General features: G+C 52.8%; 2 protein-coding genes across 3 annotated transcripts in view; both read right to left on the reverse strand.

Moving 5' to 3' along the window:
• The window catches only part of CHD5 (chromodomain helicase DNA binding protein 5), a 66,706-nt gene extending 60,729 nt beyond the window's left edge, over positions 1-5,977 (reverse strand). For both annotated transcript variants that reach the window (XM_057526425.1, XM_057526417.1), the window contains exon 1: positions 5,765-5,977. In XM_057526425.1, coding sequence (XP_057382408.1) covers positions 5,765-5,843 — 79 coding nt within the window. In that variant the 5' untranslated portion in view covers positions 5,844-5,977. The remainder of the gene's footprint in view (positions 1-5,764) is intronic.
• Positions 5,978-10,389: 4,412 nt separating this feature from the next.
• RPL22 (ribosomal protein L22) lies at positions 10,390-18,428 on the reverse strand. Its single transcript, XM_007166205.2, has 4 exons — positions 18,305-18,428; positions 16,411-16,515; positions 14,447-14,571; positions 10,390-12,223 (listed from the first exon to the last, which is right to left on the reverse strand). Exons 1-4 carry the CDS (start codon positions 18,314-18,316, stop codon positions 12,079-12,081), a joined length of 387 nt encoding a protein of 128 aa, XP_007166267.1. The 5' UTR covers positions 18,317-18,428; the 3' UTR covers positions 10,390-12,078.
• Positions 18,429-24,468: the final 6,040 nt, after the last annotated feature.

Consider the following 24,468-nt stretch of genomic DNA (forward strand, 5'->3'; position numbering starts at 1 on the left):
CTTCACAAGCATTTAAACAGCATAGCCCATGTGCCAAGCTCAGGCACGCCCAGGGGACACTGAGGTGACTCAGGCCGGCCCCTGGTCTGAAAGATCACCTGTGGTCCCTCGGGTGGGAGGGTCAGGGCTAGTCCACTGCAAGTCCCCATGCTCTGCCCACCCCCTGCCCCTGTCCTCTGGGGACAGGGAACTTAGCAAACACAAGGTGATCCGAGCGAAAGAAAACTCATGACTGTGGAAGGAAGAGGTAGGTCGTCTGATTCGGGGTGGCTGACGGATTTGGGGAGGTGCAGCCAGGAGCCGGATCAAGAGCTCCATCACCTGAGTCCAGAAAGGTGAGCAAATCTGTCAGCGATGGGGACCCAGCTCGACGTCCACCATCCTCTCTGAAGCCTGTGGAGAGGGTCTCCTTCCGTTCCCCCAAACAGGAAACAAGACCACCTGGTGGCCAGGAGGAGGGACAGGGGAGCGCAGGCTTCGAACCACCACCCCTTCCTGGCGGGGTGGCCCCCAATCCCTTCTCCACTGAGCCCACTTCCTCATTCTTAAAATGGGCCGAGTATTGGGAATTCCCTGGCAGTCCAGTGGTCAGGACTCCATGCTTTCACTGCTGAGGGCGCAGGTTCAATCCCTGGTCAGGCAACTAAGGTCCCGCAGGCTGAGACGTGGCCAAAAATAAATAAATAAATAAATAAAAATTTAAAGATAAATGGGCTGAGAACTGCCTTTCTCACGGGGTGATGAATAGAAACTGTGAGTTGCAGTTTAAGTGCTTGGCAGTGGCAGGCGGGTCCCAGGGCCTCAGGAGGGTTAGGATGGCCGGGGCTGAAGGAGTGGATGGCGGGGGGAGGGGGGTCTCTCGTTTGGGCACTGCTGGGCCAGGGGTTCTCAGGGCCACCCTAGGGCTGGCCAAGGAGGGGTCACCAAGACTAACGTTCCCATCAGTCCTTGGAGTGCCCCCCACACCACAGCTCTCTACTGACATTGCTGGGGGGGGGCAGTACTCCCGCCCAAGAGAGAATTAATAATTCATTTATGACATTTAACAAAACCCAGACACCACCTCACTGGCATCTCATCAAACAAAACGTCAGTCCTGAGCACCACGGGCAGGCAGGCAGGCAGGCAGGTGGGGGGCGGAGGACAGGGGAGGCTTTTACCCTAAGGGACTGGGGCCAGAAAGAGTGAGGATGGAGGAGGCTGGGGGCCCAGAGCACTGACGGGGAAAAGGAAGAAAGAGAGGCCAGGAGGGAGGGGACGGGGACAATAGAGGGAAAGAGAGGGACAGCCAGACAGACAGAGAGAGAGAAGCAAGGACTCGGGGAAGACAGCCTGACAGGACTTGGAGACAGACAGACAAAGGGATAGACATGGGGAAAGAGTGAGTGAGAATAAGAACAGGAAGAGGGAAATAAGGACAAGCCAAAGAGATAAGGCAGGAAGTCTCAAAAGTTTTACCTGCAAAAACCCCAGAAAGTCAGACACCGCATACTGTGTTCAATACTCGCTCAGAGAAGACATGCAAGAAATCTATGCTGGGTGGGTGAGTGGATGGATGGATAGAAAAATGGATGATGGATGGATGGACAGATAGATGAATGGACCAATGGATGGATGGATGGACTGGACAGATAAATAAATGGATGGATGGAGACTGGTTAAGATGGATGGATGGAAGGAAGAAAGGAAAGAAGGGAGGGAGGGAGGGAGGAAGGAAGGAAGGAAGGAAAGGTGGACTGGACAGATAAATAAATGGATGGGTGGATGGATGGATGAAAGGAAGGAAGGATGGATGGATGGACAGATAAATAAATGGATGGGTGGATGGGTGGATGGATGGATGATGGGTCAATGGATGGATGGATGGAAGGAAGGAAGGACTGGACAGATTAAATACGTGGATGGGTGGGTGGGTGGATGTTTGGATGGATGATAAATGGGTAGGATGGCTGGCCAGTGTATGGTGGGTGTCCTGGTCGGTTCTGTGGTTGGATGGGTAGATGTTCTGGTGGGAGGGTGGATACATGGGGGGGTGGATTAACAAGTGGGTGGGTGATTGAATGAACTGATGAAATGATAAATCAATTTAGAATGCGGTGACTATCCCACAGGCCAAGCCACTGGGCAAGGTGTGCTAACCACTTTACCTCCCTCCTCTCAGCATAAAGTATTAAATATGATCAGGCCTCCTGATGCCCCAAACCCACATTTCCCCAACGTGGGGGGAGCAAACTAAGAAGGCACAGACCTTCAGGAATCATGGCTCTCTCTCCCTCCTGCTCCCTGGGCCCACAGAAGCCTAGATGGGCTAGGGGGACCTGGGCCAGTCAAGTGCCAGAGTGGTCACACTGTCTGGCCTGGAGAGAAGATGGGCTCACCAGCTCTAGGAAACCCACCCCTCCGTGTGGGATTGAGGAAGGGCTGGGCCTACAAGGCAGGGAAAAGGCCTGGGATGCTGAGGCCCCCTCCTCCCTCCCTCGCTCCAGCCCCTCTGGCCCAGGCTCCCAGCCCCCCAGCTTATTGGCTGAGGGTGCATGTCTCAGAAGCATTTCCTTGGGGAAGGCAGGCCAACTGCTCCCCTTGGATGGTGCTAATTATAAGCCACACTTTATTGGGCACCTATTACATGCCGGGCACTGTGACCTACTTGTTGCACGTGCACCGCCTCATCAGTCCTTATAATAAGCCCTCTATGAGGTACCTTGCACCACAGCCCATTCCACAAGTGGGGAGACTGAGGCAGAGGGACTGGGTAGCTTGCCCAAGGTCAGGCCACAAACAAGCCGCAGAGGCGGAGCCACCTGGCCCTTGAGCCCTCTCTTGGACTAGCCCTCTGAATGCCCAGGAGAACCTGGCAGCTGGGGTCCCTGAGCCCGAGAGGCAGGCACCTCCCCCCACCCCCCGCAAGCAGGCTCAACCACCCGCCTCAACGCCAGAGAGCTGCCCGACCGAAGCCCAGGTGGCAACAAGAACCCTGCTGAGGGGGGTGGTGGATGGGCAGCGTGAAGGCAGTAGGCCTGACAAGTACTGAGTCCGCCGCGGCAGATGGGGAACTTAGTGTGGCAGCTCCCAGCACGCCGGCTCCCCCATCCACAAGCTGCCACCTGGGGGACCTGCCGGCCCTACATCCCTGTGGGCCACGGCCACGAGCTCAGGCGGAGGGCTGCAGAGAGGCCGCAGTGGAGGGTAGGGGGCCAGGCGGCCAGCACTTCAGGAGAGACACGAGAGGCCTAGGCCGAGGCTGTCATCACGTCCAAAGGCCAGGGTGACCCAGGGACCCCCAGCCCTCAGACACTGAGACCACAACCCTCTCTCTAGCGCCCACAGTGCCAGGTGCCGGGCACAGTGGGTGGTCACGGGAGTCACACCCCAGGCGGGAGCCCACGGACACAAGTCAGCTGACGATAATATTCCAGGGAAGTACTGCCAAGAAAATAAAGCATTAAAATGGGCCTGAGAATGACAGGGGTGGGGGCTACGCTGAAGCCAGGAGCTGAGACCTAACCGGCAGGAAGGAGGCAGTTGTGAGCCGAGGAAAGCTTGGGTCTGGAAGGGGTCACGGCCAATGCTCCGGGCAGGATGGAGCCTGGGGGGTTCCAGAAGCATCAAGGAGGCCAGAGTGTGAACAAGGAAGTGGGGCTGGAGATGAGGGTGGAAGAGAAAAGGGACTTTGCAGTCAGCCCAAGCCGTGGGGGGTCCGGGTCCGATTTGTGTTTTCAAAGGTGACCCTGGCTGCTGAGCGGAGCGTGGTCGGTGAGAACTGGTCAGGAGGCTCTAGAGGGGACCAGCTGGAGGGGACAGTGGCTTGGACCAGGGACACACAGAGGAGCTGGCAGCTCGGGAAGGCTCAGGACATGCTCTGGAGGTGGGAGCCCCTGGCCTCGCTGAAGGACAAGCTGCAGCCTCTGCTCTGCGGGACTTCGGGGGCCTTCCTAGAGGCCCTGGGGCAAGCCCACCCCCCCACGCCCTGCCCTGGAGTGGCAGGCGCAAGCAGGAGGGAGGAAAGGTGGTGGGCAGGTGACCCGGACCGAGGCCCAAGGGGAGTGAGCTGGGTGCCCGCCAGTCTGGGGGCACCTTGCCTGGCCTCCTCGCCTCCCCACCCTCCGAGCCCTGACACAACCCGGGAGAGCCAGAATGCGTGGGAAAGGGGGACAGGGGACCCCAGCAGGGGGTTGGTGAAGTCCCAGAAATAAGCCTCTTCACGCACATTCAGCTGTCCACTGGCCCCATCAGTGCCACAAAGGGCCACGCCCCGAGCACCACTCACTGAGGAAGCCAGTGACCAGCTTACCAAGGAGCCAGCTTCCTGAGTAGAAAACAGCCATGGGTTTCAGTGCCTGTGCTAGGCCTCTGTGTTCCCTTCCGGGAAATGGGCCTAATTCCCTGGACCCCCCAGCACGTAACAGTCAACTATTGTCCAAGCAACTCCACCCAGGTGTGGCCACCTCACCCCCACTCCCCTCACCCCAGCAGGCTCTTTGCAAACTTGGCTGCACTGTCTGAAAGGCAGGGTGAGGCCCCAGTCACCCTGTTAAAGCAAGCAAACAAGTGGGGAGGGGGGAGGAGACCCCCCAGTGGGCATGGCCACCTGGTGGGAAGCCCCTCACTAGGAGAGACAGAGCAGTGAGGAGCTGACGCCCCTGGGTCCTCCCCATCTCACCTCCTGCACACAGGAGTTAAGGTGCCAATCTGTGGCATATGCTCCCCCCTGGGGCCAGACAGCCCACTCCAGGGCCAGGGAGGGCTCCGGCACCGCCCACAAGTCCCTCAGGTGCCCAGCAGGGGCCATGACTCGGTGCGGCGAAGCTGCGATGTGACAGAGTCCCCCAGAAGGGAAGGAGGAAGGCTGGTTGACAGGGTGAGGCCCTGCCCAGCTGTGCCAGGAGGAGAAACGTCCCAAACAAACGGTGAGCAGTTAAGAAAAGAATGACGCCGCAAGGCTACCCCTGACCCACAAGCCCTCTTTCTGCTGAATTCTGGAGAGGGGTGGCAAGGGCAGGGGCGGTGGCCCTGCGAGTCAGGCCCCGAGCCAAAGCAGGGTGGGCTGGGAACGCCACTAGCCGGGCGACCGCGGGCTGGAGGCGCCGGCCGGCGCTAGGGCGCGCCAGGAAGACGCCGGCGGCCCGGGCAAAGTGCTTGGGAGCGGCAGTCACGGCACCCGGCGGCCGCGGAAGGGGAGCGGGAGTCCGAGCCCGCGCGCCTCAGCCCGGAGCCTTCGTGGGCCCGGCGGGAAGCCGCCCCAGCCAGGGCGCTCGCCCTGTCCCCTAGTACGTCCTGTCCTCCGCCCGCTCCGGGCCCCACCCAGCCCACCCTGGGGCCGAGATCGGCCGGGTCCGGGTATCTGGTCCCGCGGGCCCCCGCCCGTCCCCGCGAGGCCAGGGGTGCGCGGCGCGGGGCGAGAGCGCCGAGTGCGCGGCACCAGCAGCCGAGCGCGATTCCCGCCCCCTTCAAGGGCACGCGGGCTGACCCCCGCGGCGCCGCGCCCCCTCCCCGCTTCGGGCGCCCGGCGCAGGCCCCCCGCGGTCCCCCGCCCGCGCCGCGGCCAGGGTGGTCCCCATCGCACCCGCCCTTGGCGGCCCGCGCGCCGCGCCCCGCCGCTCGCCCAGCCCCGCGCCCTTGGCCGCGCGGCGCCAGCAAGGCGGGAACGCAGCCCGGCGCCCCCTCCCGCGCGCCGCCAGCGCCGCCCGCGAGGTCCGGCCCCGGGGCCCCGCCGGTCGCCTCGCCCCCCGCCGCCCGCCCCGGGCGCAGCCGGCTTCCCGCTCACCTGACATCTCGTCCTCGTTCTCCATCTCGTCCGCGAACAGCCGCGGCAGCTCCTCCTCGGTGCCCAGCGGGCCCCGCATGCCCGGCGCGGGGGGGAGGGGAGGTGGGCGCCCCCCCTCCCGCCGGGCGCGGTGCCAGCCTTAACCCGTGCGCTGCCGGACGGGCGCGCGCGGCGGGCGAGGCGGCCTCGGAGAGAAGATGGCGGCTGCCTGCCCCCCCACCCCCCCAAACCTCCACCCACCCCGTCTCGACCCCCTTCCTCTCGGCCGCCTTCGCCGCGCTCCCCGCAAAGCCCGGGTTGCTCCGCCCACCGCGCCCCGCAGCCTGAGTCCCGCAGCCGACCGAGGTGGCGGCGGCAGCGCCGGCGGCACGGCAGCAAGGCGGGGGGGGGGCGGGGGACGGGGGGACGGGGGGGGGCGGGGGGGGTGGCACACATGCCCGGATTGTGACGTCCAGTCTGGTTGCTGTGGCAACCCCATCCCATCGTTCCGGCAGCGCGACTAGTTAACAGCAGAGAACAAGTTGGGGGGACTAGTGCTGAGACTCTGGGTGCGGGGTGGGGACAGGGCGCTCCGGCAGGGGGAGCCGTCGAGGCGACCACACGCCCGGGGACCCGACGGCCGAGCTGGCAGCTGGGACTTGGGTGGGCCGGGCCCGGTGGGAGGCGGGGAAACGCCGGCCCGCGCACCCCCGGCAGGGCCCAATGCCGCTGCCGCCCCCGCCCGGGAAGTGTCCCCAAGGGCGCGGAGGCGGGGTCCCCGGGGCAGCGGGCAGCGAGCTCCCGTACTCCGCTCAGACGCGCCGAGACCCTGGTCGCCCCGCACCGGCCGCAACACGCTTCTAATCCCCTTTCCAAAGAGGATGCGAAGAAAAATGCGTTCCGCACTTGGGGAAGGGCCGCTCTGGAGACGGTGGGTCGGATTCCTCCAGAAAAATCTGTACAGGCTGGCTCCTCCCTCACGCCATCGCGCCCCGCTCCCACCGCCCACGTGCCCACTTCCAAAACGCCCCTCCAGGCGGGGTCCGCTTTAAACACATCCAGACCCCCGGGGGTGATGCGGCCCTGCGTTCTTTGTGCCCAAAACTCCCGCGCGGAGCGGGAAGGAACCGCGCCGCCAGCCCTCGGTTGTTAAAGGTGAAGATGGAGGCCAAAGCCCTCGGGAGCAAGACTAGAATTTTAAATAAGCACCACCAGTCTCGGCTGCAGCAAGTCTTCAAGCTACTCTAAGAACGCAGAAGTTTCAGGGGCGGGCTTTCTAACCCTAGAAGAGCCCGGAAAGGGAGGGCACCCTCACCTCACTGCCTGGGGCCAGACACGTTTGGAGGAAGCCACTGGAGACCCAGTCACGCCAAGGACCCTCAAGATCTACCTGACTCGGGAAGCCCAAAGCAGCCAGGAGGAGGTTTCCTCTCTGGCACCCCCCCCCCCTCTGGTATTGGCTGAGTACCCGCTCCATCCAGGTGGGCATTCACCTGTTTCACCAGTACCCGAGCCACTGGCATCACCAGCAGGGCTCTTCCTTCGTGGGGGCTCTGAGGAACCAGGAGAGTTGCGGGTGCTTGGCAAGGGCCCCTAGTGCAAGACCTCTTGGGGAGGTGGCCACAACCCACTCCACAGTGAGCCCAAGCTGTGACCTGAAGGTGATGGATGGCATGGGGAAAGCTGGAAAAATATGCAGCACATTTTTCCTCCCCCTTCTGACCTAATGAAATTGTCAGCAAGCCCCAAACCAAAGCTCCTCTTCAGTCATGCCTGGGAGAGAACAGTTCTGTCCAGCCTCCCAGAAAAAGTGCAGGGCGCTGGGAATCCCATCTCCTGGATCACTTTTAAACCACATTAGGAGAGATGTTGAATCTGCCCCGAGCAGGTGGCCTGCGAGGGCCAAGGGAAGGGCAGCAGGGAAGCGGACTAAGAAAGCAAGGGATCCTCCTGGCCTGAAGCTGTATTTCACCTCCTGGGCATGTAGCTGAGGGAACCTCAACCACTGAGGCTTTAGCAGGCCTGCATTTTCCCTGGCAAGGCTGCCTTCCTCTTTCCAGACCTCCTGTCTTCCTGAATGTTAACCAGGAAAAGACCCTAAGCGCCACCAAACTGCCCACCCCAGCCCCCAGCCCTGCCCCCAACCCCTCCCACATGGTGGAATGAGTTCAGGACACTTCCACAGGTCCCCTGTCCCACTTCAGAGAAACTGTGACCTACAGCATTTCCCATCACCAGAGAGCCCACCACACATGCACCATTAACCTTGGCTCCAGCTCCCAAGGTGAGGTTAAGTCAGACATCATTCAACGAAGAACAGTTCCAACTGCTTAATTTGGCAAATTAGAGTCGAGATGTTCATCACTCATAATCCTCTCCCCGTCCTTGTTCTTGCGATGGCTGCAGCTAGGTAACATTACTTAATGACCAAAAGCAAAGCAAAACAGAAACTGGAAGGGCAGAAACAAATGGATTTTTGCCTAGAAACCTCTAGTAATATTTAAAGGAGAGCGTTGATTACTGTTAAACTATTAAATATGCATTTTAGTAACGATGGGCCAAAAATGACTGCTGTTAAAAACAAGCCCCCCCCCCAAAAAAAAACAAGCCCCAAAGGGTGAAAATTCGATAAACTCTGCAGTTCCAAGAGGAAGCCTGTCATTAAGGTAACAGTTTCACGAGACATGATTCTCGGATTTGCTGATCACAAAGCTTGTAATTACACCTCAGTGACAATTCAAAATCAAAATATTTTAGGGCTTCCCTGGTGGCGCAGTGGTTAAGAATCTGCCTGCCAATGCAGGGGACATGGGTTCAAGCCCTGGTCCGGGAATATCCCACATGCCGCGGAGCAACTAAGCCCGTGCGCTCTAGAGCCCGCGAGCCACAACTACTGAGCCTGTGTGCCTAGAGCCCGTGCTCCCCAACAAGAGAAGCCACCTAGATGAGAAGCCCCCGCACCGCAACGAAGAGTAGCTCCCGTTTGACGCAACTAGAGAAAGCCCGCACGCGGCAACAAAGACCCAACACAGCCAAAAATAAATAAAATCAAAATATTTTAGAACGGACCTAGAGATTGTCATACTGAGGGAAGTCAGTCAGACAGACAAATATCATATGATATCGCTTATATGTGGAATCTAGAAAAATGGTACAAATGAACTTTACAAAACAGAAATAAAGTCACAGATGTAGAACACAAACTTATGGTTACCAAGAGGGAAGGGGGTGATAAATTGGGAGACTGGGATTGACACACTACTATATATAAAATAGATAACTAATAAGAACCTACTATATAGCACAGGGAACTCTACTCAATACTCTGTAATGACCTGTATGGGAAAATCTAAAAAAGTGGATACATGTATAGGTATAACTGAATCACGTGGCTGTACAGCAGAAACTAACATAACATTGTAAATAAACTATACTCCAATAAAAATTCATTTAAAAAATCAAACTATTTTTAAAAATATATTGGTTCTGTCCAAGGTTACCAAGCAGAAGCCTGTCCCCTTGGTACTCCCAAATCTGTAGTCGTGTCCTGTCACACAAGGGAAGTGCCCCCCTCACAGGAAGGGGCCCGCAAAGGGCCCTGCTTACAGCCTTGTGAAGTTTGGGGGTAAGTCAGCAGAAGGGCCAGGCAGCAAGAGGAAGGAGAGCCAGCTTCCAGGCTCCCCTGAGCGTGTCAGTGATGGACCAGGGGACCATTATCACCTTACTGGGGTCCTGCTCACCTTCCAAGAAACCAAGAGACGCCTAAAAAGGCTGAGGTCTAAATACCCCAAAACATTCTGTAATTTTGACCAACTGTCTTAAAATATATTTGATGTGATCAAACTCTCCCACTTTCCCCCGTCTGTGACACCAATGTTGCCGAACACCTCGGCACCACTTACCAGCCAGCACTGGTCTATTTCACCACGTGGCTCATCCCGAAATGCTAGGAGGATGACACTACTCAAAAGAGCACACCTTCACCACTGAAAAAGCCACAGAAGGGGGTAGCGGGGGCTTTTGAAAGGAAAACAACAAATGTAAAACCTCAGATGAGAGATGGTGTTGACCCAGCCAAGGGTGAGGCCATGCTGGATTTGGAGTCAGCTGAAAACAAGGCTGCACCAAGTTCCTATTTCACTACCTTTATGCACTTAAATCTCAGCTTGAAACGCTCCAAGACCCAGTCTCTTCCTGTGCCTTGATCAGGCAGGTGAAATGGGTCTAAACTGTGGCTCGGGCACAGCTGGGATAATGGGTGCCACGTAATTCAAGTTCACATCACATATCCATCAGAAAAAGTCATGTGTTTGCAACGTTATTCTCCGGCTCTGGGTCTGAAGAAGTTCTACACGGAGAGGTCGGTTATAAGTCAACTCCAGAACCTGAGGCACCGCGGCATAACTAGGGAGAAGAAAGTGGGAATAAAAGACATATGTTCTTCTCAAACTTAATGAAGTCCAAGGTCATTGTTGGTACAGCAATTCATCAGTGAGGACAAACAACCAATTCATTGTTGCTAAACAGATTAACATGCCAATCCTTTAAAAAAAAAAAAAAAAAGCCTGTACAATAATAGTAGCCCTGTGTTAGCCACTTTAATATAAAATGTGATCAAAAGTCAAAATACAAGAGTTCAAAAGGCATAGAAAAACCAAGAAGTTTCAATTTTATTACAAGTTTTAAATTCTGGGAATAGTTTTAAAAACAAAAAAACTTATATGCTAATTTCAGCCCAGGGCTAATTTTTTTTACAACCGAACTAAGAATTACTACAAGGGAACATCAATGCAACAAACAAGTAAAATTTGCAAACCCAAGTCACAAACTTGCTAACAAAGTTAATAATCATGGTAATGGACAGCACCAAAGAGCAACTGATGCCTCAGTTAAATTTGAAAGAAACACTGCCTTCTCAAGGGCAGAGAAACATGCAAACAATTCTGCTTCAAGAAATTTGCATAGAAATAGAAAATGCTAGAGCCTTTACCACAAATGAAATTACGAAGCCTCAACATGTTAAATTCAACCCAAGGAGCACCAAATGTTAAATTGGAGCCAAGGTACGACTCAAAACATTTAATTTCCAGCTATGCAACTAGAAAGATCACAAGAATTTCAGGTGTGGAAAGGCACCCTAGGCAAGCTCTTGAAATACATGAATTTGATACAACGTAATCTTAAGACAATGCAGATATTCCTGTAAAATTTAAATTTTAGAGGGCACCGTAAGGCATCAGGGTCTCTTCTCAAAGTCACTCTTGATATTGTCAGCAACAATCACATCTTTATGATCTCATTAATGACCTTTCACAGATCTCTAGCCTCTACACATAGGACAGAACCCCCAATATCGTGGGAAGCCCTTTAAGTCTGGCCCTGCTTAATGTGTTTGTAGAATGACTTTTAAGCCCAGCCGTGGCCTAAATGGTGTGAAAGGGACTACTCCCTGGGCATCTCAACACTTCTCTTCACCCTGTCTCCCAGGCCCCTCTCTTTCACATCTGCCCCCGTGGTTCTTTAAGACTCCAGAACTCTGGGATTCTGATCTTGACCCCAGGGAACCTCACCAACACCCACCTTTGGAAGCTCCACTATTCCTCATCTCCAGCTCCCCCTGGTGGGGTTCAAAGTGACAGTCTGGTGCAAAGACTTGTAGAAACAATGATTATTTACAAATTCGTATTTTGTAGACCTCTCCTTAATTGAACACCTGCGACTTTTACAGTCGCTCTCCTGACCCTTTCCCGAGGGGTAGTAGAATATGCGAAGCAACAGGACCACATTTTATTTCTACGGGAAGAAAAAGGATTAACATACATAGTAACCGTGTGCGTCAAGAGTAATTTGTAATCAGAAAATGAAAAGACAAAATGCCCCAGAAGCCTGCATTTTATCGACACTGCCACTTTCCCAAAAAAAGAACCTCAGAAACAAGTCACTGGATCTGCTTTCAGTGAATCAGGAGTTCCCACATTTGTACTCCTCAATCTTTGAGAAAAGTACCAGATGAAACTGACCCACCCCTTTTTGGGTAAAATAGTAACTAACTGAACTCACATCTCCACACCCTCATCCACCTGTTCAATGTCAGACAGTAGTCAGTTCCCTTGAAGGAGACTTATCCATTTTGGTACTTCTACCAAAAGAACTGAAATTTTCAAGCAGAAAAAAAGTTTAATTACAAGTAAGTGAGTGGCAGCCCAAGTGAAGCCCTTTTACTCTGATTTCCAATTTTCTGTTCAATCCACACTGCAGAGATACAAGGAAAGCCACCATTTTGTTTCCTAAATTTTATTTAAGAATTCATACAAAATACTCCAGATAACTGAGTTTCAATCCTCATCTTCCTCCTCTTCTTCATCTTGATTAATCTGGAAGTAACGTAATTCGTAACTTTCTTTGCTGTTAGCAACTACGCGTAACCAATCACGGAGATTATTCTTCTTCAAATATTTTTTGGTGAGATATTTCAAATACCTGCAGAGAAAGAACACTTCAGAACTGCACCAGATACAAAGCGTTCTTACATTCTGAAACACTAACTTTTATGAAACCCCTGCATTCAAAGTCATTACAATTGAAGGTGTTTTCCCATGGTTCAAAAATGGCAAAGGTAGGCAAATATACCCAGCCAACGCTCTAACGAGGATAAACATCAGTCACATTTCATCTAACCTGGACATAAAAATGAGAACAGATTAAGATGGGACTGCTGTCCATGAAACAATAGCCCTCACCTATAAAATGGTTTTTAGCGACCACTAGGGAAAGAGATCAAGGTAGTAATTTGGCAATTAAGCACACAATCTTAGTACCTTTTATTGAGAAACCGCTGGATTTCCAATGAGCTCCAAGTACTTCACCTCACTGACTGAAACCTGCCATTGAGGTTGCTGGGTTACTGGGACCGGGGCTGAGGGGCGGGGCACACACACGCTCACTCCTGCTGCGTGACGCTCATCTCCCCACGCCCCCCCCCACCCTGGCAAACGCCCTGACTGCGACTCTGCAGCCAGCACTTGGCCTCTCTAGTCCATCCACCCAGCGGCTGCCTCGGCCTGAGCGAGCCCAGCAGCCAACCCTGCCCAGCGCTGTCATCAAACTCTGTTCACCTAAAGGCAGCGATGCCTCCTGGGCTCAAAAGAAAGCCCGCAATCCTGTTTCTTCTCTCAGCTGTCTGCTTATGAGGCCCTGAGGTTTATCTACTCTGGCATCTTCCCAAAGCCACAAAGAGGAACAGAATGCCCAGCAAACCCACCACTGGGCAAATCGACCTTTCCAGGCCTCAGGTTCGCCCTCTGTAAAGTAGGACTCATGATACTTGCATCTCTTCAGACTGGCACAAGGACTAAATGAGACGCACGGGCAAACTGTGGCGCTTTAGCCAGGACCCAAATATTAACCAACCAACAAACTCAACACCTCCAAGAAATGAACGCTGTTCAACTGTCTTACTTACGCCAACAAAGCCATCTTCACAAAGATGTGAAGATCTCAGTTCAATTCTACCCACTTTCCCTACATAAAAATAAATCAGTTTGTTAGTTTCATCTAAAAAGTATTCTTTTTTTTCCATTTATTTCTACTATAATGTATTCAGGTGAGGTGGTTAATTCAAAAGTTTAGGTGGTTTGAGTATTCTAACAGAATGTTGGGGGAAGCTAGGTTAAAAGGGCTTCCCTGAGAGCTCTGCAGAAGCCCAGTGGGGTGGGTGTTAAGCACACCCTGGAGGCCCGCCAGTTGCCCCATCTCTCACTCCATCAAACTGCCTTCTGCACAAATGAAATAACGCAGTCAGGCAGAACAGGAGTAGTTCACTTAGCTTTAAAGTCATCTCTTGACTGTTCTAGTTAAAAATGGAAGCAAAGGGGAATTCCCTGGCGGTCCAGTGGTTAGGACTCGGCACTTTCACTGCCAAAGGTGCTGGTTCAATCCCTGGTCAGGGAACTAAGATCCCGCAAGCCGCACAGCACGGTCAATAAATATTAATTGATTAATTAAACCCTATTCTTTAAATAAATAAATAAAAATAAAAGCAAAGGTTTAACTATAACTAACTTGTCCTAACACTTCAAACTTCCCACTGTTTGATTCAGTTTGATTAAACGCTCCTAAGAATTATACGCCAGGCTCTGGGCTAGGAGCTAGGTATAAACACGTCCAATTCCTTAGTGACTTGTAACGTGTGTTTAACCTCATTCTCAAAACAGAAGACGTAAATATAGCAGGGCAAGTGAACTGATGTCTCCAACTTAAAAAAATTGACCCACAGGAATTAACAGAGTGGCTTCAGTCTAAACTGAGATTTCAGATCCCTCACCTAATTACAGTAGCATTTACAGGGGAAAAAAAAAACCCATAAAATTAAAAATGAAAGTTCTTCAACGTCATCTAGAGGCAAAGGAAGCAATATCTTCACTTTTAAGAACACAGTCTAAGCAAGTCCGAGCATCTTTACTGCTTGAAATACTTTAGCCTGTGAAAAACAAAACTGTAAAAAACTACTAAGAGTTGAATACTTTTAACTACCATAACATTCATCCATTCATTCACCAGCCCCTTACACTGGACACTGCTCCAGAGGTTAACAGAGGTAACCACAGAGCAGATTACTCAAGGTGGAGTAACACTCCTGGCCAAGGTGGGGTGGGAAGCTCAGCGCTAGGATGCAGGCAAGAGACGCTCAGCTCTTTCCCATACCTTTTGGAAAAAGGCACCTCGGAAGTTACAGTGATCTTGCTTTTGCTTCTTTCGATTGTTACAACACCTCCTCCGAGATTCCCAGCTTTTCCATTCACTTTGATTCTTTCCTGAAGAAACTGCTCCTGTAGAAATCATCAAATTGACCAGTTCACCCATCTCATTTTTTTTATACTCCTAACTCTAAGCAAATATAGTTCATTAAATGTTCAATCTTAAAAAAAAAGGAAAAGAAAGAAAATCTTTGGCAAAAGATCCAAAATCTAGGAACAGCAATTAGAAAATGGTACTATTCAACTGTTTACATATGTAACTGAAAACATCCTAGCATGAACATACGTGACTGCTCCCACACATGGTCAATGTGCCTCTACGCCATGGAAGGCTCTGACTCCTGGGTCATGGGAAAGAGTAGTCAGGAAACCCAGGCCCAAACTTACAAGATACAGGCAACCACAGTGACAAGCAACTCCTGGACCTAAGACATATAAAGCATTGTCCTCTGTGTGATAAGAGAAAATACGTCTTCAATCCAGCAGAAGGAACAAAAACATACAGTGACCAAAACAATTACAGATCTGCTGAGGGGCCACGTGCACCATCACCGAACAGCAGAAGGGACAGCGGCCTAGGAGCCCAGAGGTGGACTCTGGGCAAAGCCCCGTGGAAGCCTGGGCTGGTCATTCACTTCCATGGGTTTCAGGAGTTTTTGGTTTTCTTGCTATTGCAATGATATGAAGTCCCTTCAGCTCCCAACTCCTACAGCCCTCTATTTAAAAACTCCAATACACAATATGTTAACTGGCGACGGGGGGGAAAGAGTGATTAGGTCAGAAATCCTGACCTTTGCATCTCAGACTCATGAATGACTCGTGTTTTCTATCCTAAGGAGGCGTCTAGAAGGAAGACAGTCACATACACAGATGAGTACAGAGGGAGGAAGGGAGAAGGGAATAATGTCAGAACAGGGCCACCCCAGACACAAACTGGAAGAAGCCACAAGTTACGAGGGACAAGAGGCCACGGAGAAAAGCAAGAAGTCACTGGCTGGAGAAGGAACTAAGGAGTCAAGCGAAGGACTTTTTGCAGGACAGGCCAGGACACAAAAGGCATCTACAAGAGGGCAGTGAACTACAGGTTGCCCGAATTCCACACTTTGTAAGTAGTGGCTGTAAGCCAAACTTTTAATTTTTTTATTTGAAAATTATTCTTGTTGTAGTATTTATCTTGCAATAGTTGACCTTCTGGAGACTAAAGAGAAAATGTCAATTTAGGGTTCTGCACAATATGTCTGAATTCCCCCAAGCTTGGCTATTGGAGAGGAAAACAGTAAAATGCCAAAACCAAGTTGCAGAGTCAAAAATGTGGCAATGAGGTTCATTCTTCTAGACTTACGTGAAATAGAGGAATATTGGGGAATGGGGCCAACATGAGGGTAAAAAATCAGTACAGAGCAAGGCCTGAAAAAAAACCAAGCTCCAATTACAAATCAGCAAGCAAGGTATTTTCACATGAACACTGAAGCTCTGATGCTTAATAAAACAGAAAACTCAAGGAGATGCTGCCATCTGTCCAAGGCCCCAGAGCCAAGCATCAGGCCCAGGTCACAGGCACCCCCTTGGCCCTGAGGGTCAGGGCCCACAGCTTACACTTAGACACACCCAAGTGCAAAGGTGTGCCTGTTTCCTTGTAAATTTTAAGTAAAATCATTTTTGGAAACTGAAGGAGAAGAAGACGTAGTTCTCTGGCACTGATGTGCTAGAGTGCATCTCCTTTACTCCTCACAACTGCTACACAGGAAAGCAAGGGTTAGAAACAGAACGAGACAAGGCTCCAGGGTCAAACAGTAGAGCCAGAACAGCAGAGTAGCCGGAGCCCGCCAGCAAACATGCTCCAGGAGGTTTTCTCAGCAACGACCCAAAGGGTTCGCTACTGCCCAGGGTGGCATCAAGGGTGTAACTTACAAAATTGGCCGCATCCATGATTCCATCTTCTACAGGATGGGTACAGTCAAGAGTAAACTTCAGGACCTGCTTCTTTTTTTTGCCCCCCTTCACCACAAGCTTTTTCTAAGAAAAGTATACAAATGATAACAGAGATGAAGGCATAACCAGTCCAAAAAAAAAAAAACTCAACAAAAGCAAAACTACAATTGTAAAAGTACACACAAATGCAAAAACCATGAAACTGTGTTCCCCTGCAAAGGCGCCAAGAGTGGAGGCTGGATACTACTCAAAATGCTGCTCTATAAACCTGGGGTCATGCCCTCTTGAAGGGGAAATCATTCTAGCACTCCTGACCCACGTACACTTTCCAGCCTCCCCAGTTTCTATGAGCACGAAGGTCTGTTAGCTTATGAACTACAATAAAATGAACGTTTCCTCTTATTTGCCCTAAAATTTCCAAAATAAAATTAAATACTCATTCGTTTTCTTCCAGGATTAAGACACAGGCATGCACATGCCTTGCGGACCCAAAACAATTTTAATCTGCAATAAATTCGTGTCCTAACTTTCCAAACTCGGGTCCTGATCCAGTTTAGCCGTTTTCCCTTCGTCCTGTCTCATCTACCTTCTCAGAACAGCGACCAGAGCCACACATCCTAGCGGCCCATCTAACCCCAGCTGGGACAAGGGTAAAGCTAAAACTCAGGTTCTAATTATAACATTACTGGCGACAATTTCTGGCCTTTTGACTGATTTAATCTAGCAGTTTCAAACCACTAGTTTAACTACAAGGTTCCAGCCTCTTCACTCTCAGAAGAAACCTTATATGATTCTTCTCCATCTACAAGTGTAACACCATAAAAAAAGCATTTGGACAACCTACTTACCCGCACTTGCACCTGAAATAGCCTTTCAGAAGCTAAAAAGACCTTTCCAAGAACCCATCTTACCTCTCTTCATGTCTCAAAAAACTTCACCTAAAACCTGTATTAACTGGGTCAATTTTTCAAACATTTAGCTTTCACCAAGTCACTTTTCCTCCCCCCTGTCTTCCTAGTAACAATCAGAAGGTCTGGTTTAAAAATCTAGCCCCGGAAATATACAATCAGCAAATAAAAGACCTGCCAGCAATGGTCTCCATACCTCCCACCACGGTTTTAAACCAAAAGCATACAAATGCCTAGAAGCCTTACAAGCCCACCCAGGCAGAAAAAAGGAGAGGAGTCGAGAATGTTCACAAGGGCGTCCCAGCAAAGGAGGAGGGCAGGAAAACTTCCGCCCAGTAACCTGGGAGAACGATCTGCAGCCAGAGTGACGTGAGGGCGCCGCGCGAGGGCCCAGTCCCAGCCTGGCTGAGAGAGAATGGAACTGGGCCCTCACCCGACACCTAAAAGGGGCTGTAGAGCTGCATCCTGAAGATCTAACTTCCTCCGCAGACGCGAAAGGCTCCTCTAACCCGGGCCTCCCTCTGAAAACACGCCGGCCAGGCCACCTTCCGTGGACCTTTCCACTGGTCACCGAGGGCGCCGGGTCCCCTCCTTCCCCGCCTTCCGCTCAGGTAACCAGGCCCAGGCCTCGGCTGCCTCAACGCCGGCCGGGCTCCAAGGGCCGCTGACCGACCCAGGCTGCAGTCTCAGGCCCCCAGCTCCCCGCTGGCCGCGCAGGCAGGGGCCCAAGCCCGAGCCGCGGCCTCCGAGAGCCCCGGGTCTGCCCCTCACGCCTCGGGCCGCGGCCTCCTCCGCCCACAACGTGCGGGGCCCGGCGGCCGCCCCAGCCTGCTCCGGCCGGCCTGCTAGCCCGGCCCCGGCAGGATGCTGCAGAGAGCCGTGCACCGCGAGCCAGGCAGGGGCCGGGCCGGCGAGGCCCACGTGCCTCTCCCCAGAGCCGAGGCCTCACACGGAGCCATACTAACCACTGGCGCCATCGCCGCAGCGGAGGCAGAAAAGGAGTTGGGTGAACTACGCAGACGCAAAGAGTCCGCAGCGCGCAGAGCACGCAGGGCTCAGGCCGTACCAATCGCTCTGCCACGCCCCTCGGTCGCCACCATCTCGCCCTCTTCTGTACGCTCGGGGAGCGATTTCTTTTGCCTGAATGCAAAACCTGTCCTCTCACCCGTCCGGAGGATTGTAGGGGGAGCGAGGCCGAGTGGCCTATCCCACTGTGAAGGATCGGAGCGGGGAGCCATGCTAGACTAGCCCAAAGAGAAATAAAAGGGTTCGCTCTACTTTCGAAAGTCTTAGAAAGAAAAAAAAAAATAAGGAAATTCAATAAACCATAAACTACCAGCTACTGGGATGGGAGTCGAACTCACTAACTTGGGGAGGTGAGGCCTAATTTGGGGTCCTAATGCCCGAGAGCACTTGGCTTCTTCCTACCTAAAGCGCCCAGCCTGGAAGCTGGTGCCGGGGGTGGGGGGGAATAGGGCGGATGTCTCCCTGCGCTAGCTCTCTTTGCTGCAGTCAGGTACACTCTCCACCACCTCAAGTTCAAGCCGCCCACACTCTGATCATCACCTCCCAGCTTTCCAGCTCTTCCCTTCTAGTTTCCCAATTCCAAACATTCTTCTGCCAGCGCTCCCCAAACTGGCATATAGACAGGAATCACCTGGGAATCCCGTAAAAATGCAGATTCCAATTCAGTGGGTTGCAGTGGCCTGAGACTCTGCATTACTCAAAGCTCCCAGGAGATGCTGCTCCCGCCGGCCCACGGTCCAAAGTTGAGTGGCAACGGTCTTCATGCCCAGACCTACAGTCCATGGACTGGACCACTTTCACCCACTCTCCCCACCCCCCCGTCGTGTCCTCACCAGTTACAATCACTCACTTGCACACACCCTCCAGCCCCTGTGTGCCCTGTACTCACCTAGCAGAAGCCCAATCCTGGCTCACAGTGGTGGGGGAGGAAACTCCCCATGCTGTCTGGTCTAGGTTTACCCTCAGGCTTACTCTGCCAGTTGACCAAGTTCCAAACCCACCCTGCTGTTCTTTTTTTTTTTTTATATATAAATGTATTTATTTCATTTATTTATATTTGGCTGCGTTGGGTCTTTGTTGCTGCGCGCGGGCTTTCTCTAGTTGCGGTGAGCGGGGGCTACTCTTCCTTGCGGTGCACAGGCTTCTCATTGCGGTGGCTTCTCTTGTTGCAGAGCACGGGCTCTAGGCGCACGGGCTTCAGTAGTTGTGGCACACGGGCTCAGTAGTTGTGGCTCGCAGGCTCTAGAGCGCAGGCTCAGTAGTTGTGGCGCGCGTGCTTAGTTGCTCCGCGGCATGTGGGATCTTCCCGGACCAGGGCTCAAACCCGTGTCCCGTGCATTGGCAGGAGGATTCCTCACCACTGCACCACCAGGGAAGCCCCCACCCTGCTGTTCTTGACTGCAAACCACGTTTCTGCTTTGCCACCTGCAACCTGGTCAGGTTCTTTCAACGGGGGCCTAGAGGGGAGACTGCAGGCTGGAGAAAGAAGAGACTTCTCCCTGTTTGCTTCCTGCTTGTTCCTGTTCTGTTGGTGTCACCTACTCCTGCTTCTTCATCCTGGTAGCAACAGTTGGAACATTCCAGAAACAGCAGTTGAATACGGTTTGCAGTTATTCCAACGCTTGGAGAACCAGCCTCATTTTCTTCTCCCCAGAAACCCCAGCCCCAGCTGAGCAGCACCCCTTTCTCAGGTATCAGCTTCCTGGGCCCCGTTCTTTAAGTGTCTCCATTTTAATAAGACCACCCTAGGAGTGGTAGCCACTTCCGGCAGTTGCTACTGATCTTTTTTTTTTTTTTTACTATTTATTTATTTTGGCTGCGCCGGATCTTAGTTGCGGCACACGGGCTCATAGTTGTGGCATTCGGTCTTCTTAGTTGCAGCATGTGGACTTCTTAGTTGCAGCATGCCTGTGGGATCTACTTCCCCAGTCAGGGATTGAACCCAGGCCTTCTGCATTGGGAGCGCGGAGTCAAGTCTTGATACCCAGTTAACGGTCCTTAGTGTGCTTCCTCCCGAGTGACACCTCTCCTAACTCTGAGCAAGCCTGGGGGCTGCCTGACAATCCGCTCAGTGACTGTTTCCACACCTCTGGTCAGAATGCCAGCTCCTCGCCCCAAAACCTCCCTCTCAGCTGATGACTTCCATTGCTCTGTTTTTGAAAACATAGAAGCAATCCAAAGAGAGTTTTCAGACACACCTGCCTCCACATCTACCCATCCAGCAACAGCTTTACCCAGCTCTGCCTTTCCTCCTGTTACTGCAGAAGAAGTGTCCTTGCCCCCATCTGAGGTCAACCCAACACTAGTGCATTCGTCTGGCATACTGCCGCCTACTTGAGGACGTCACTCCAAGAGTCCTTGCCCCCCATCCCATGAAATCATCAATGTATCCTTTCTTCTGGATTTTTTCCCATCAGCACTCAACCATTCTTTAACATCTCCCATCTTGGGACTTACTCGGTAGCGCAGTGGTTAAGAATCCGCCTGCCAATGCAGGGGACACGGGTTTGATCCCTGGTCTGGGAAGATCCCACATGCTGTGGAGCAACTAAGCCCGTGCGCCACAACTGCTGAGCCTGCGTGCTGCAACTACGGAAGCCCACACCCCTAGAGCCCATGCTCCACAACAAGAGAAGCCACCGCAATGAGAAGCCCACTCACCGCAACAAAGGGTAGCCCCCGCTCACCGCAACTAGAGAAAAGCCCGCGCACAGCAACGATGACTCAACGCAGCCAAAAATTAAAAAATAAAATAAAATAAAGATAAAATCCCCCATCTTAAAACAGCAAAAGCAATCTCTCAACCCCCAACATTCCCGGTCACTTACCACCCCTTTTGTCTCCTCTCTACTATGGACTGAATGTTTGTGTCCCCCCATATTCATAGTTGAAACCCTAGTCTCCAAAGTGATGGTATTTGGAGGTGAGTCCTTTGGGAAGTAATTAGATTCATTAGCAATCATGAGGGTGGGGCTCCATGATGGGACTGGTGCCTTTCTAAGGGACAGAAGACACTTGAGACCGCTCTTGCCACGTGAGCCACAGGGAGAAAGCAGCCGACGACAAGCCAGGAAGAAGGCCCTCCCCAGCAGACAGAGCTGTTTGCACCTGACCTTAGGCTTCCAGCATCCAGAACTGTGAGAAATTTCTGTTGTTTAAGCCTCCCAGCCTGTGATATTTTTGTCACAGCAGCCTGAACTAAGACAATCTCTTTAACCAGTTTTCTTGTAAGTTTCCTCTGTGTGCTGTCTGCAATTTCTCTCCTCCCATTTCCTGTTGAACCCACTCTGGTGAGGCTTTTGCCCCCCGCCCCCCCCAGCCACTAGGACAGCTCTCATCAAGGTCACTGGTGATGTCCCCCTGCTAAGCACTGGGGTCGGGTCCTGGTCCTCCTCTTCCTGCTTCTGTTAGCATCTGACACCACAGGTCACTCCCTCCTCCTTGCTGACCCTTCTTCCCTGGGCCCCCAGGACCTCGGGCTCTCCTGGTTCTCCTCCCACCTCACTGGCTGCTCCTTCTCCGTGTCCTTGCTTCTCCCTCCTCCCCGGACTTGAAGAGCCACAGGGCACAGAGCTCCTCTCATCTTCATCTGCACTTGACCTTTGGTATGCCCCAGACTCATATCCTTAAATACAGCTCCCCAGGTCTGTATGTGCAGCCTCCATCCTGGACTCCTGACTTCTCTAGACTAGAGGGTCAAGGTGACCACCCTCACCCCCATGAAACCACCCTCACCTCTCCACCCTTACCCCGGCTCTCCATCCCCAGCCTCACCCCGCAGCCTGTGTCCCTTCATCTCCACCCACATTGGTCTTCCTTTCCTTCCTCTAAATTTATTCCAACTTCTGGGACCTTGTACTTGCTGTTGCCTCCACTTTTTTTTTTTTTAAGATTGTTTTTAAGTCTTTATTAAATTTGTTACAATATTGCTTCTGTTTTCTGTTTTTTGGTTTTTTAGCCTGGAGGCATATGGGATCTTAGCTCCCCCACCAGGGATCAAACCCTCACCCCCTGCATTGGAAGGCGAAGTCTTAACCACTGGACCACCAGGGAATTCCCGCCTTGGCTTTGAACTCTTCCTGGCTTTTCTTGTGTCTGATTTTTTCTCATCCTCCAGGGGCTCTGCCCACGGTTATCTAGTGTGTCCTCAGCTCCACCCCCTCCCAGCTGCCCTCCATCACATCATCCTGATTCTTTCCTTCAGAGCATTTAACACAATCTGTCATTATTGTACTTGTTTATTTGTGTACTTGGTTAACCTTGCCTGGTGGGTTAGGCGCCCTTCTTGTGTATGGCGCATGGCAGATGCTCAGTAAATACTACTCAGATAGTAACATTGTCAGGATTAGATGACATAATACAAGTATAAGAGCTTTGAATAATATCTTGACGCATAAACATTGACCACAGTTTTTATGACTTGGAGCACAAATGGAACCAGGGCTAGGGAGGACCCTTAAAAGAATAGGTAGTTCCTGCCTAGAATTCACTTCCTTTCTTCCCCTGGCAAACTTCTACTCATCCTTCAAAACCCAGCTGGAGGGGGCTTCCCTGGTGGCGCAGTGGTTAAGAATCCACCTGCCAGTGCAGGGGATACGGGTTCGGTCCCTGGTCCGGGAAGATCCCACATGCTGCGGAGCAACTAAGCCCGTGAGCCACAACTAGTGAGCTTGCGCTCTAGAGCCCACGAGCCACAACTACTGAAACCCACGTGCCTAGAGCCTGTGCTCCGCAACAAGAGAAGCCACCGCAATGAGAAGCCCACGTACCGCAACGAAGAAAAGCCCCCACTCGCCGCAACTAGAGAAAGCCCGCGCGCAGCAACGAAGACCCAACGCAGCCAAAAATAAATAAATAAATTTATTAAAAAAAAAAAACCAGCTGGAGTATTATCTCCTAGTTTTTTCTAGTTAGTAAGATTGTTTTTTATAACTTTTTAAAAAAATTTATCTATTTTACTTTTGGCTGCGTTGGGTCTTTGTTGCTGCATGCGGGCTTTCTCTAGTTGCGACGAGTGGGGGCTACTCGTCGTTGTGGTGCACGGGCTTCTCATTGCGGTGTCTTCTCTTGTTGCGGAGCATGGGCTCTAGGGCTCGCGGGCTTCAGTAGTTGTGGCTCGCAGGCTCAGCAGTTGTGGTCCACGGGCTTTGTTGCTCTGCGGCATGTGGGATCTTCCTGGGCCAGGGATCGAACCCGTGTGCCCTGAATTGGCAGACGGATTCTTAACCACTGCGCCAGCAGGGAAGCCCCTGATTAGTAAGATTTCATTGAGCACCTTCTATGGGTCAGGCTGTGGGGCTGACTCTGATTTCAGGAGGGACAGCTACAGGGGCCGCTTTCCCGGAGCTCAGGGTGACATGTGCAGAGAAGGCGGGCACGCTGGAGAAAATGACACTGGGTGAAACAAGCACTTGCCAGGCTAAGAAGGGCAGAGGGGGCCCAGCTGGAAAGGCTCAGAGCGTCCTCTATCACTCTCCCACCCAAACCTACCTTGGGAACTCGCTGATGATGGGCGTGGGGCCTTAATTATTTTGGAAGCTTAGGATGTGCGTTTCACTTCACTGAAGTCTCACCTCATCACCCGGCGGCTGCCCTGTTCTACCCCAGCTCTGAGGCTCTGAGAGGTCAGAAACTTGGCCGAGAGACCCAGCCTGCCAAAGGCAGCCCTGGGCTTCCAAGCCCTCTCACGTGCTCTCCCAAGAACTGGAGTGTCTGCGGGAGGGAGGGGCGGCTGCTGCTCTCGGGCGCCCTCGACCGCCCGTCGAGGAAATGGGGCCGCGCGGACCCACTCCTGTCCCGGCCCAAATCCGACCGCGCAGAGCCGGCCTAGCCAGCGGGGCCGTACGCCCCTGAGGAGCCCGCAGCCAGGGTCCTCGGGCCCCGCTCTGCGCGGCGCTCCCGCGTCTCCGGGCTCCGGGCTCTGTCACCGCGGGCGGGGTCCAGTCCGAACCTCGAACCCTTGCCCGGCGGGGTCCTTTCCAGCCGCGCGTTGCCGCCTCTCCTCCTCCGGGCGAGGGGTGCAGTGGCCGCGGCCGTGGCCGTAACCGGAGCCCTGGGTCACAGCGGCGGCGAGCGCCGAGATCCGTCCAGGTTTCCGGCGCGA

The sequence above is a fragment of the Balaenoptera acutorostrata genome, chromosome 1, assembly GCF_949987535.1.
Source record: "Balaenoptera acutorostrata chromosome 1, mBalAcu1.1, whole genome shotgun sequence".
Taxonomy (NCBI): domain Eukaryota; kingdom Metazoa; phylum Chordata; class Mammalia; order Artiodactyla; family Balaenopteridae; genus Balaenoptera; species Balaenoptera acutorostrata.